General features: G+C 44.8%; 2 protein-coding genes across 2 annotated transcripts in view; one reads left to right on the top strand and one right to left on the bottom strand.

Moving 5' to 3' along the window:
* The first annotated feature begins 473 nt into the window (after window positions 1-473).
* N4BP2L1 (NEDD4 binding protein 2 like 1) lies at window positions 474-12,715 on the top strand. Its single transcript, XM_059493949.1, has 5 exons — window positions 474-751; window positions 7,989-8,113; window positions 8,848-8,936; window positions 9,336-9,412; window positions 11,171-12,715. Exons 1-5 carry the CDS (start codon window positions 474-476, stop codon window positions 11,394-11,396), a joined length of 795 nt encoding a protein of 264 aa, XP_059349932.1. The 3' UTR covers window positions 11,397-12,715.
* Window positions 12,621-13,998, bottom strand: part of BRCA2 (BRCA2 DNA repair associated) — a 33,526-nt gene continuing 32,148 nt past the window's right edge. The window contains exon 27 of the mRNA XM_059465956.1: window positions 12,621-13,355. Coding sequence (XP_059321939.1) covers window positions 12,810-13,355 — 546 coding nt within the window. The 3' untranslated portion in view covers window positions 12,621-12,809. The remainder of the gene's footprint in view (window positions 13,356-13,998) is intronic.

Genomic DNA, 13,998 nt, shown 5'->3' with positions numbered 1-13,998 from the left:
TAATTAGGATGGTGTAGTGAGCGTGATGCATGGGATCATTCGTTCAGTGCTCGGCAGTTCTTTAGCTACATCCCCTTGGCATCCTTGTTGCTTCTGTGGTTGAAGAGGACTCCGGTAGCTCGTTGCTAGGAAGGGGACGGGCGGCGAAGTGTCCGTGCATAGCTGGTGTCCTGTAACCAGCCCCACTTCTCTTTGGGGCTTTGATGATTGCTTCCCTTTCGGCCCTGCCCTGTAGTTCGCAATACAGAGAGGCAGCACCTGGGACTGGAACGCTGTCAGGCTGCTGCCTTTGAGAAACTGGGGAATAATCCTGACTGTAAATAACTGGAGATGGTATCTCGGGCCAAAGTTCCGAGTCTGCGGCGGGTGCGGTAGCTGAGGCTTTGGCTGTGCAGCCGCACACGCCCGTCCTTGCCCGAGTCTCCGCTCCCGGCCGCTTTCGCTTTCGCGGGACAAAGTCTGGGCCGGGCGACATGGAGGGACGCGGGATCGCGCCCGGCCCCGCCCGCGGGGGCCGAGGGCGGCAGGGCCGGGGTCGCGGCGGGGCCCGGGGCCGGGGCCGAGCTGCGGAGCGGCTGCCGCGGGCCCCCGATCCCGGCCCGGCCCCGGCGCCCGGCCCCGACGGGCCCGGCCCCGCGGAGGAGCGGCTGCTGCGGGCCCTGGGGGCGCTGAGCCTGCGGCCCCCGCGGGACGGAGGGAGGCTGGTGCTGCTGCGGGGGCTGCCGGGCGCCGGCAAGAGCACCCTGGCCAGGTAAGCAGGACCCGCACCAGAGCACCCTGGCCAGGTAAGCGGGACCCGCACCAGAGCACCCTGGCCAGGTAAGCGGGACCCGCACCAGAGCACCCTGGCCAGGTAAGCGGGACCCGCACCAGAGCACCCTGGCCAGGTAAGCGGGACCCGCACCAGAGCACCCTGGCTAGCTAAGCGGGACCCGCACCAGAGCACCCTGGCCAGGTAAGCGGGACCCGCGCCTCGGCTCCGGGGCAAGCGGGGCAGCGCTGCGGGAGCGGCTGTGCCCGCCCGGCGCTCGCTGCGGACCCGCCGGGAAAAAGGGCAGGGCTGGGGTCGGGGGGAGCCCCGAGGGAGCCCCGGCTGATCGCAGCCGCCCGGAGCCCCCCAGCTCCAGGCCCGCTCCAGGCTGCGCTCTCCCCGGCACCTGTGGCTGTGTCTGGGCGTCCTGCCCGTGGGACTGTGCGAGCTGCAGTTCCGAGCCAGCGGTACCTACAGGGATGTTTCTGCTGAGATGTGAGATGGACTAATCACCCCGACCTGGGCGGTACTTGCTCATTTTCTCAAAAGTGTCAGATTGGTGGTGGCTTTCTTTTTTCAAGTTTTGGTGGGGTTTTTTTTGTTTTTGTTTTTTTTTTTTTTTTTTTTTGTTTTGGTTTTTTGGTTTTTTTTTTTTGGTGATTGGTTTTGTTGGGTTGGTTTGGGTTTTTTTTGGTGATTTGGGTTGTTTTTGTGTTTAATCACGAACATGGCAACAAACTTCCTCTCTCTGGCTGAAAATTGGCAGCTCTGACTTCTGTTTTTGAAATGTCCTGCACTCCTGGTCAGAGCTTTAGCAGTGTACAAAATGTGTAGAGGAGACCACTCCATGCCCCAACATCTCAAAGGCTGGTTGTAAATAGGTGGAAAGACACAGTGGGGAGTGCTGGGAAGCAGCCCTGCAGTCGGTGTGACGGTGCAGCTACAGTTTGGTATCAAAATTTCACAGTCTGGTATCACACAGCTCCCAGTGCCACCCACTCCCTATCAAAAGAGGAACGTTCCCAGTCTTACTCTCTTGGGCTGAGGAACCTGTGCTGGGATCATGGGCTGCCACAGGAAGGGCTCTGCTGTCAGAGGTGTGTGATACACTGAGCTCATCCACAGTGTCCTCTCCTCAGTAGAGCACTTCCCTGTCCCACTGGGCCTTCTGCCTCACTGCACTTTGGCAAACAAAGTTCTTTTATGAATTGCCAAGTGCTGCGTTTTGCTCACACCCAAAACCCACACCCCTCCCTTCAGAGGACGTGTAAGTGTGGGCCTGCTCCTTCAGGGGGATTTGGGTCTTCTCATAGCACAGTAAGAACGTGAAGGTTTGGGGGCATGTTCTCAGGCAGTGCAAGTAACTGTACTTACCTGTACTCTTTAGCTCAAAACACAGGGTTAATTGTTAATGACACATTTACAAAATCAGTTTTAAGTGTTTTTGTAGTAGTCCTCTGTGAGATGGAGGTTTGAGTATCTTACTGTTTCTAGCCCCTCTTAATCAAATAATTGTGTTTAGCTGTTCAGCAACACACAGATCAAAATGCAGCATTTAGTACTTCTCCTTAACCCTGTCCAGCTTGTGAAGGATTGTACCAAGAAAATTCTTTTGCTGTTCTCACACTGCCTAGCTTTTGGTATTGGTAAATGCTATGTGCTGCACAAGGGCAAGTTTGCAAAAAATTACTGCAACAGATCTCAGTGCAAGATCCCCCTGGAGGAGGAAGGTGGTTGTTTATTTGCAAAAGTACTCTGTAAACTCATTTTATAAATTCAAGTTTATTTTCTCAGATTTTATTCACTCACAATATCACAGTTTAATTCTTGCAAGCATCAAGATGAATGTGCTCAGGTGGTCTGCCCAAAATCAGAACAGACAAGGACCATAAGCTGTCCCATCCTCGCTTTCTCTGCTGGGCTGCTCTCAGTTGGTGGTGGCAGGGTAGGTTTTGGCCAGGTCTGCTGTGCCATCTCCAGCCAACAGCTCCAATAACGCCATTTTTTTACCCTGTGAATTCTGCTTACTTGGTGCTTTATGAATCTTAGATGGGTTTTTTCCCATTATATTCATTTTCCCATGTCTTCATTATCTGCCCCTCTTGGGACAAGGGGAAGGAAGCAGGTGTGGAGAGGCTGGTGTGACCTACTGGCCATCCTCCTGCTCTCAGAGCAAGGGTTTTCCTGTGGCAGGTCACCAGTGCTGGGCCTCAGCTCAGTGCTGGCCTTGGGGGCTGTAATCAGAACCTATCCCAGTTCTATTGCTATTAATGATCTTGGCTGTCAGTGGGTACCATTGTTTTAACCTTTGCTCTGTTCTTTCTTCTGGTGCTTTCACACATATCTACATTAATTCTTTCTGCAGATCAGCCAGTATTTCTGTGTTTCTATCACAAACTCTACATCTTTAGGGTGCCCACGAGTCACAAACCATGAATGTTATCACTGGTGATACAGCAACCCAGTGATAACTCCAGTCAAAAGGCCCCATCACACAGTCCTAGGAACAACCTTGGATCCATGGCTTGTTTCCCTGACCTTTCAATGTCACTCAGCAGAGTTTGGATACAGCTTTGTAAGCTTTAGTTATGGCAGCTTTGTTAAAATTATTTCCTCATCCTGGTTGCTCCCAGCTCAGAGCAGCCCTGATGGGCTGCATGGATCTGCATGGATCAGTTCAGGTCTGGTTTTTGGTTTCTGGCAAAGACAGCAGAGGACCCACATGTGACTACTGAGTAGTCAAGCCAGGATGAGGAGTTGGTCTGCTCACCACCAAGCTTCACACCTTTCCAGCAGCTTCACTGTTAAGGATGAGCTTCCCTGAGCCACATATTTTAGGTGGCCCCAGCTACCTGCCTTTAACCTTTCACCAAATGTCATGGAAATGTGAAGGAGAGTCACAGCTGGGAGTCACATCTCCATCAGCCTCCTTCAGTGTGCTCTTCCTGAACACATTGTCCTTGGCTTCACAGTGCAGGTTTGTGATCACACGGAGGCAGCTGCTAAGAAAAAGGTTATCTGAGGTGCAGTGGCAGCTGTACTTCCGAAAATGCCTCCAGAATTTAAGCGAGCCACATACAAGCTCATACCTGCTTCCCCAGCAAACTCTGCATTGCACAGTAGCTGCATTTCCAGCTCTTTGGCAGCACATCGCTGTGCTGCACAGCTCAACTTACACCTGACCCTTTATCCAACAGTTTTACTCAAGCTCCATAGACTGGGCATGATCAAACTTGTAACTTTTCAGCCACAGCTGTTAATTTATTTCTTGAAATGAGCTTGTTCTTGTACTCCCTTGTGAAGCACAGAGCGAGTAATCTTTCGGAACAGGAGAAGGAAAAATGCCCTGCCACCGAGACATCACTGCTTGGCACAATCTGTGTCTTCTCCAGTTTTCTCTGCTGTTGTTGCCTGGTTTATCCCAGCACCTCAAGCCCCGGGCCAGCTGTTCCCAGCGTTCCCAGCACCTGACCCCACTGCAGCATTGCAGCTCTGACGGGTTCATGGACTTCAGCTCATGCAGCTCCTCCTCCACTCAGCATTGCTCTGTAAACATTTACCTTTGCCTGAAACCACTTCAGGTGAGCCTCCTGAGTGCCTTGATCAGACAGGACTCGAGCCTGGGGCTTTGGGAGACAGAGCCGTGGTTGGACCCTCCCGGGTGAGACACAAGGGCTCGGCTGGGCTCTGCCTGCAGGGCCTGGCAGCTCGGCCAGGCAAAGCCCTCGGGGCACCTGGGTTGTTCAAACGCAATAGACAGTGGCAAGTGCTGGGCATTGCCCCTCCAGATCTCACAGTCCTGCTTTCCTGCTGGAGCAAAAGGCTTTTAGACACCTTTGAAATGCCACAGGACCCTTAACGTTTGGAAGAGTGTCCAGAGGAGGTGGTTGCATATGGTGCCAGTACGTACATGTTCTGGTCTCTGATATTCCATTCTGTGGCTGAAAATGTTTATTCCAATCTGCTATCAGAAATTGATTTATTTTCAGTTTTTCTGATGGAAAAGTATGATAATCTATGGATACAAAATGTATTATGCTCTACCCTTTGCTAAGGAAATGTTTGCTGCTGTTTCAGAAACTACAGAGGATAAGAAAGTAAGAAGACAAGGAGGGATGTTTCCTCTGCTTAATATAAATCTCCTTAAACCCTTTTCTCCTCACCCCTCTACAAGGTAAAGGAGGTACAATATCCACTGCAAGATGAAGACGTAGTACTGTGCAATTATGTGTCCAAAACAAATCAATACTGAACTTTTCACAGGTGCTGCCTGTCACAATGCAGTGGCTTCTTTAAAAAATGCAAACATAGCTCCTATGTGTCCTTTGATCTTGCAAAGAGATTGCATTTTTCTTTTCCTCCTTAGTAAGCTTTTGCTTACTGTGTAAGTGTGCTTATCTATCAGCAGTGGGTAGTTTTCTTTTTACAGGGCAGTTCAAGATTTATTCACACATAACCGTGGTCACAAGCCCTCCCATTTTGCATAGCTGGTTTGTATTTTTCTAAAATACAGGCATTTTAATTGCTTCCAGTGATTAAGAGCATGATGTGATTGTGCAGGACCTTTCTTCTAAACTAACCTGAGGTCCTGTGAAGATTGTGGAAGGCTCATTTAGTAAGGACCACATGAAAGAGTTCTTGGTGCTCTCTGGAATGAGAAGGGAGAGAAGAAATAGGAGTTTTGTCAGCTTTGTGGGCAATATGGAAGGGATTAAAGAAAAGAGCTGCCAACTTCAGCAACAGTTTGGTTGTTTTGGAAAGCTAAAAGTTAAAACCAGCAAAATAAACAGAAGGTAAACCATCTTTTTCACACCTCATGTTTTCTTATGTTGCTGTTAAAAGGAGCTCATTTGGTATGAATATAGCAAATGTTACAGTAATTCATAGCTCTCAGCCCATTTTGTCCCAAATTTTTCCTCCTTTGAAACACAAGTTTTATCTACTTTAATTATTGATGCGAGGACCATAGACTTACTGATATTCACCTACAGTTTAGATTGCTTAAGAGTTACTATCAAAGCCCTCAGGGCTGAAAATTCAGTAAGGTATTTGCCAAGAGAATGGATTTTAAAATTTGCACTGGTTAAGAACATTTTAAAAAGAAACACTGAGCAAGAAAAAAAATTAGTCTTGAGATCTTTTATTAATGTGCACATTTTATGTGCCTATTAGTAGCTAAAGGAAAAACACATAGTTTAGCAGTCAGTTTTTTAGAGAAGAAATTGCAATGAGTAAAGCAGTGGGAAAGGTGAGGTGCTGAATCACAGGGAGACCTGAATATATCAAGCACTCCACTGCAGTAGCCAGGGAAGCATTAGATGTTGCTTCACTTTTCATAATAAGGATTTTTTGCCTGAGGCCAAAATTAAAGCAACAAAATTTTACTGTTTGCTAACAGTGTTTAAAACATGATTTTTCTTAAATCATTTTCCCAGCAGTAATTTTGTGAATAAAACATCCCTCTGGGGCTAGAGGACAAGGACAGGTAGGTGCTGGAATGATGCATTACAGGGGGTACAGCCCAGTCTTGGCTCCATCAGCGCTGAGTCACTGCTGGCTGGGGTGGAGCCCACCACAAAATCACATTAATTAATCAGCAGATGGTAGAAATTACAGTGGAGACAGAGCAGAGTCAGAACCTGACCTTTATTCAGCTAAATGCACCCTGCAGTCCTAGGGAAGAGCTGCTGCTTGCAGGCAGATTAGGGAACAACTGGTAAATAAATGGCTGAAACAGAGCAGGGTGACAGAATCAAGGTTTTTCTGTCTGTGTGCCTGTTCTGCTGCTGATAACCTGAAGACACCTTTTGCCTTGCTCTTGCCCATGTAGATAAGACACTGAGAAATGGTTATTTTGCAACTTGTGTGGATGGAGGGAGAAGTGTTTATTAGGAAAGCTGAAATGAGTCACAGGGGCTGGAGACCATGTGTGGTGTGAGACAGCAGGGCAGCAGCATTCATGTCTGAAAGATACAGGGTTTCTTGACTGACCTTTCTTTCTTTTCCCAAGACATTCTGGGCCTTGGGGAGACAGGAAATAGAGGGATGATGCCATGGGCTCTCCCTGACTTCTTGCAGAGACTCTCTCCTCCCCCAACTCTTCTCTGATTGATTAAAAAAAAGGACAATTCTATATCTATGGACACAAAAATTCTGGGTTAGACACAAATGGGAACACAATCATACATTAAGAGGTTTTTTTTTGCTTTGTTGTTTTTTGGTTTTTTTTTTTTGTTTGTTTTGTTTTTTTTTTTTTGTTTTGTTTTTTGTGGTCTCTAAGGACTGGCAGAGGGATGCTTCATATTTAAACCTCCACACAAGGCAGCACTTTCTTCACCTCCAAGAGCCAATAGCTGCCTGTGAGGCAGCTGGTCAGTGTCCAGCAGGACACATATTTGCTCCCCATGGCATCCCCAGCCTGCAGGAGCACTGCTGGGGGACACACACCCGTGTGAAGGGAAGTGGGGTTGCCCAGTGCCACTCACCACAGCAGTCTGCTTTATGGATCTGCGAATTTGTCTATAAAATATTTTTTATAAACTCAGATTTGTTTAGAAAATTAGCTTAAAAACTGAAGAGATAAAAATTACTCAACTCTACAAGAGGAGGTTTAAGTGGAACAGGGACAAGTGATAAGAACCATAAAATTATATAAATTAACACAAAATATTGACTTATCATTCAAATACTTGTTTGCAAATTAAAATTCTAAATAAGTACTATCTGCTTTACAGCCAATAAAACCCCTCAAACCAAACTCACGGTTCTCTGGACCATCTTTACTAAATAACAAATCCTTCCTCCTGGTTATCTTCAGAAATCCCTGAAGATAACAAAATTCCCATCATCAAATTTTCTTGTGACACCAACTTCTGTGCCTGGATAAGGAGGTTTGGACTACTGTTTTTGGGTTTTTTTCCCCTTCTCTTTACAGTCCTGCTTTCTCAGGTAACTCAGAAGGAAAGCTGAATACATAAATAAGATGAAAGACTCAGATGTTGGTAGTCCAGTGTAGATTTCTCTGCTGAAATAAAGAGCCACACCTTCAAGCTCCATTCCTTTCTTCCAACGTGTCCCTCTACTGATTGTAGTACTTCCAGATCCTTTAAATTGGGGTTTTTCAGATGAAGCACTGTGTGTATTTGCAGAGCACTCAAATAGCTCATGGCTGACTGGTCTCTGGTAAAGGGTGTTAGCAGGTACTAATTCTTCTTTCATCTTTTATTTTTCCTTGCAGACAGCTGAAACGTGACAACCCCACTGCTGTAGTCCTTAGTACTGATGACTTCTTTATTGAAAATGGTGTCTATGTCTTTGAGCCTGACTTCCTAGAGGATGCACACAAGTGGAACCAGAAAAGAGGTGACTGAACCTCATCCAAGGGCTGTGCAAAATATTTTTGCATTTCAGACTGTCTTTAAACTTAGCCCCCAGATTAAAATACCTCAAAGTGGTGTCATACACTGTAGTTCATGGGGCATTTACCACTTCTGATTTGATTTCTTCTGTCTTATAAAAGGGAAATTTGTAAATGAAAACATTTTGGAGGTTGGTTAATATTATTTTAGATGAGGCACTGCTGAATCTTGATGCCTTTCAGACACCAGCCCAGCAGCTGCTCCCTGCAGTATAGGCACTGCAGCCTTCTCCTCTAACTTCTTAGGTGTCTGTCCTGACCTGGAAGGGGGTGAGAATATAATGATAGACAGGAAGAAAACTTGCAGGCTGAGTTTAAGTTTGAGAATTAAACAACCCAGGACTTTACTCAATGTATCATGCTTTTGTGGCTGTGCTCTGAAGGAATTGTAGGGATGGTGATGAGATCTCATACTTTGAGATGATGTAACAGGGATCTCCTGCAAATGACAGTAATTTTTTGCTGTTTTAAGTATGTTCTAAAAGAGCTTCAGATCAGGCAGAGGCTGCACCATCTCTTCTGGGCGCTGTCCTTGGCTCCCCTTTGGGTGGTGGCTGCAAACCCAGGTCTGGTGGGGAACCAAGTGTGAGAGTGGGCAGAGAAAAAGCACTTTGGGGTTAGTAAGGCCTGGCTCTGTTATTTAATGTATTTTAGCTTTACTTAATGTGTTACATTGCAGCACACAAAGCAATGAAGAAAGGGAAAAGCCCGGTCATTATTGATAACACCAACATCCACGCTTGGGAAATGAAGCCGTATGTGATGATGGTAGGGAAAGCTCTGATTTATTGCTTTTATATGCCTAGCTATGACATTTACAGGTTGATCTGACTGAAAAGGTTCATTACATGGCTAAAAATATTACTTCAGTTTTCTCATAGTTCTCTAATTACAGTTAAGGATGGATAGTGTGATGCAGTAGGGGCAGAGATGCAATGTAGTTATGTAGGCCATCATACCCTTCCCCAGTCATCACATTAATTGAACAGTTCCCAAGCTATTTGTTGACAAATATATCAAGATATGATTTATAATTGTAGTTCATTACTTGTGAAATACACACCATACAGAGTCTTTGAAAAGGCACTGGTGTCTCTTGTCAGGAATACTGGCAGAGGTGTCAATTCTTTTAGTGCAGTTTCATTATGTCATCTTTGTGTCCTTTAGGCACATGAAAATAGATACGAAGTTACATTCCAAGAACCAGATACACCCTGGAAGTTCAATGTTCAAGAGCTGACAAGGTACATAGTTTTCTCTTTGCTGGAACAGACAGCTTCTTTCATTTTGTTGACATGCTCTCAGGTCAGCCTTCTTCCTCTTCATATAAGGAAGAATGCAGCCTGGTAAATGCCAACAGAAGGATTGTTGTGGGAAATTTCCATTACTGAGTACCTGGTCTGTAGTGAATTCAGCCCTGAAAGAGCCTGAAGTGAGTCAGGCAGTAGAAAAGGCAACAAGCCCTGAAGCATGTTTTTGTGCTGTAAGTTTGAGGGGGCAGGAGCTCTGATTTTCATTCTGTATTTTGACCAGCAGTCTCTTCTGTTTCGGCACAAACTCGAATGTAAGCACTATAGCCATTATTGAGGCTTCTGTCCTTAAGAATCTAACCATAACAGATGCTGTCCTGCTGCAGCATGGAGGGATGGTGTATCAGGTATGGGTAAGAAATGGGGTTCTAGAGGATCTTTGTAAAGATCTTAACACACACACACAAAAAGGATAAAAACACTCTGCACAGTGTGGTAGGATGTAGAGGCAGCTGAATGTGGCGCTGAGAATGTTATGTTGACCAATGACTGCAGGGTTAATGGCTGTAGTCACTGAAAAATTTAGTGCAGGCTGACTTCGTAGCCTTTAGCCAGCCTGCTGTGAGTTACAGGGAGCAGTGCTCTCCCAGCTACCAAATCCAGAAGATAACATATGCTAACTTATTGCAAGATAACAAGGCATGGGCACTTCATTGCAACGGAAGGATTTGTTTTCTACCAGCCAGGAGCTCTAGTCAAAAGTTAATGCTGCTCCTGTCTGTGTGTGATGGACACAAATGGCAGAGGGCCAAGGCCCAGAGTGCTCGTGGCTGCAGGGGAGGCAGGACATGGCAGATGAAGGCTCAGGCCTGGGGACAGGTGAGGACACCACCAGCGAGCTGTCAGCCAGCTCTGGCCTCAGCAGCACCAGCCATTGGTACGGGAGCACTGCAGGGACACAGTCTGATCATTTGTTGTAGGCAGAGCTACTCAGTAACCTGCAGCTTGTTTTATTGCATATTTGACCCACATTGACTTTTCACAGCAGCATTGTAAATATAATTCACATACACTCACTGGGGCACAAGCTGCGCCTTAACAGCACTAAATGGCAACCCCAAAGATACTTGGGATTTGCAAACTCACAAACAGAAATTCCTGGCGGTCTTTGGAAGACAATTCCTGCTAACTTGTGGAGGGATCATGGCTGGTGCTACTGTGGCTACTCTATCCAGAAAGCCCTGCATGTCTGGGCATTGTTCCCTTCCCTCTCAAACTTGTCATTTATGAGTCTGCCTTGGAGCCTGAGCCACATCACGTGTGATGTTTCCCTGCTTGCTCTCAAAGCACAGCGTTTGTGACCCCTGTCCTTGCTGCTGCTCGGTGTCTGGGCTGGCTGCAGCCCCTGGCTGCCTATCTGCAGCTGCACAGAAGCTCACTGAGGCCAACAAGCTGGTAGTGCTGAAACACAGCAACACTTGTATAAAATACCACACAGGTCTTCTACACAACTCTTATTTTGGACACTTGTCAAATCTGCCTCCCAAAAATAATGGTGTTATGTTTTTCAGCAGTCACAATAATATTCCTAAGAAGTAGGTGGAAGTGAAGAGTAATTTGTAAAAAGAGGCCAGAAAGAGATCAGTGGAGACCTGAACCATTATGCTGAACCTGTCAGGGACTTCAGCAAACTGAAGCCCTCATACCCAGGCAGCTAAATACTTGTGTTTTCTGTTACTTTTGACTCTATAGAAGAAATATTCATCATGTCCCTCGGGAAAAGATACAACGGATGAAAGAACAATATGAGCACAATGTCACCTTCCACAGTGTTCTCCGGTCTGAAAAACCAAGCAGGGATGAGGGAAGCTACAGTGGAGCAAATGCAGCTTATGGGACAGGTCCCCATTCCACCCACCTTCCTGCCTTCCCAAGGAGGATACCGGGCATGGCACGTACCAACGTGACATTTAACTGAAGATGTGCATTCCTTGGTGTTTTAACTATCAGGGTACAAGAGTCTCTTAGTTTTACATTTTTTTCTAAACTGTTTTTTATTTTTGTGTTTTTCTACTAAATCCCTAAATTTTATTTCTTACAAATCTTTAAATGGGATTGGACCATGCTCTCACAGCTCTACATGACCACTGTAAGAGCACTGAAGAACAAGTACAAACTGTACAAGTACAACTCTGTCTCATCCCTCTTCCTCCATGAAAATCCATCCAGGCATATGTGAAATGTACTGGGCTCTACCACATGCCACATTTTGGGTGTTTTTTTCTGCATCACAGTCTGACACTAGCAGTAAACATTCCTAACTTATTTCTGTCTTAAAGCCATTGTGGCCAATTGTGTGTCTTTCCCCACACAATTGGTATTTCTTGCCATTTTAATGCTTTATATCTGACTGTATAAACTTTTTGTATCTACTATTAATGCCTATAGCATTATTGTAACTTTCAGAAGCAAAGTGAATGATGGCAAAAGTAGCTCAACAGATTTTAGCAAGTTCTGATGCTGTTCCCTCTCTCCACTGACTGGACTCATGCTGCTCTTAGCTTAAACACAAACAGCTTCTCCAGCCTGCAAGCAAAACACTTCAACAAAGCAAACTTAGCTCTTCATCTTGCCAAGACATAGGAGTTCACTGATCCCAAGATGGAGAGGCTCCTGAAATGAAACATTAGTGTTAGGCTTGTGCTGGTTAACTCCTCAATGGGAACAGGGCTACAGGAGCAGCTCTGAACAGCTGAAGCAAAAACACAGACCAAGGAGCTATTTAATAATAACTCTGCATGGCATTTTGCTGTGAATCAAATAATCAGAGCTGTTCTTTAAACCTCCCTTTGTGCTATATGGAAAGTCTGAGGAGAAAAGTACACGAACTGTGCCAGAATAGCAGAGCAACATTTCAGAATTAAAGTGTTGTGTTTGCTGAAAATAAGAGAACTCTTTATTATGTCCTGTGCCACTTTGGACAGCCAAACAACTATTCTAATGTTGCAGGGGGTAACAAAACTGATGGCTTTAGACTGAAACAAAGATCCTGCTGTAATGTAAGAACACAGAATCAATGGCTTACAAAATGTCGTCAAACCCTCAGCCACACTGATGTTATTGTACAATACATCTTTGTGAGAAGTGTTTACATACTAAACTTCAAACTATTTTGCAAATGAAGTGTTATTTAATGAGTCTGTTTTTGTAATAGAACTTTATTAAATACAATCAAGTTTTAATGTACAAAGTGTAAAAATAATTTGAATTTGAAATATATACAATTCTGTACATGTGCATTAGCAGCATTTTTGGGATTTTGGTCTTTGTAGCATTCTGTGGGTCGGTAATGAGTCCTCAGGTTCATTTGTGTTCTTCTGAAGAGCCTCAGCTACTGCAGAACTGCTTTTGATGAGTTATTTGCTTCCCCAGTAGACCTGGAACTATTTCTGGATGACAGATCATCAGATAAAGTAGTAGCTGTAGCTTTTCTGTTTTCATTTACATAATCCATCTTCTTTTCTTCTGGTAAATTATTCATGAGTGCTTGTGTATTAATCATTGCCAGTTCTTCATCAGCAACCAGGTCATTCTCAGGAAGATGGACAGTTTCTCTCACTTTTCTGCAAGGGCTGACAAGACCAATATTCTGATCTGTCCCCTTGGGTGACTTGCTGTGCTGTAACCCCAAACTTCGTGGAGGCTGAAATGCTCTTTTAACAGATGGAGAAATTACCGAACATATTGGTGTCAGTGGTGGAGGGGCAGGTATGCAACTGAGGAAGTCCATAGCTTTTCTCTTTTTGCTGGTTTTGAGATAGTTTTCATTAACTGTAGCAGGTGAAGGTGTTTTTGCTGACCCTGGTGTGGCAAGTTGCATATTTGGTGTGCTAGTTGACAAAGGGCTTGGATGCTTCATTTCAATTCTAGAAGAGATCTGGGTAAAAAGAGAAGTTTTATGTTGAATAGAATGTTCTCATGAACTTCCTCAAAAACTTCCAAAAAATGGGGGAACTCCTCCACCCCTCTCAATATAAAAACACTACATCATCATTCATATCTCATTCAAGTTAAGTTTGGTATCTCCTGATGGTGATTAATATTAATTCCTTCAAGTGCTGATGACTGATAAGTCACTCTTTACCTGTACATTTACATTTTGTTTCTAAGAGCTAAGCAAAATGTATGGGAATTTTTCTATGCCAGATGGTAAGAAATCAAAGCACTCATAAGTCTTCTACTGCCTTGGCCATGCTCTCCACACATACTTGGTGGTTAAATAAGTAAAAAGAAGAAAAAAATTTTTAAGAAAAATCAGGATAGAACACAGACCACAAAATCTGAAGATAATACACACAAGAGAGATGCTGCATAGCAAATCTTTCAAGCACAGGCCTGAGAATACACTTGATTCTCCTTTTTAAAAGATGATTAATGTATTTAATAAACTATAGAAATATTAACTAGTTAGTCTATAAAATATATAAACTAAACCTTTAGAATGAAATATTAGCCCTCCCTTTGAAATAGAAAAAGATGCCTTACAAGTTTAAACTTAGTCCCCAGGAACTGATACCATA

This window comes from Ammospiza nelsoni, chromosome 2 (assembly GCF_027579445.1).
Source record: "Ammospiza nelsoni isolate bAmmNel1 chromosome 2, bAmmNel1.pri, whole genome shotgun sequence".
Classification (NCBI taxonomy): domain Eukaryota; kingdom Metazoa; phylum Chordata; class Aves; order Passeriformes; family Passerellidae; genus Ammospiza; species Ammospiza nelsoni.
Note: the sequence above shows the minus strand (reverse complement) of the source record. Positions and strands in the feature narration are given on the sequence as shown.

Bases quoted from the DNA above. Each gene is read 5' to 3' on its own strand.
- N4BP2L1 (XM_059493949.1), top strand. From the start codon at position 474: ATGGAGGGACGCGGGATCGCGCCCGGCCCCGCCCGCGGGGGCCGAGGG. The intron at 752-7,988 runs GTAAGCAGGACC...TTTTCCTTGCAG, and splicing joins GGCAAGAGCACCCTGGCCAG to ACAGCTGAAACGTGACAACC. The intron at 8,937-9,335 runs GTAGGGAAAGCT...TGTGTCCTTTAG, and splicing joins TGAAGCCGTATGTGATGATG to GCACATGAAAATAGATACGA.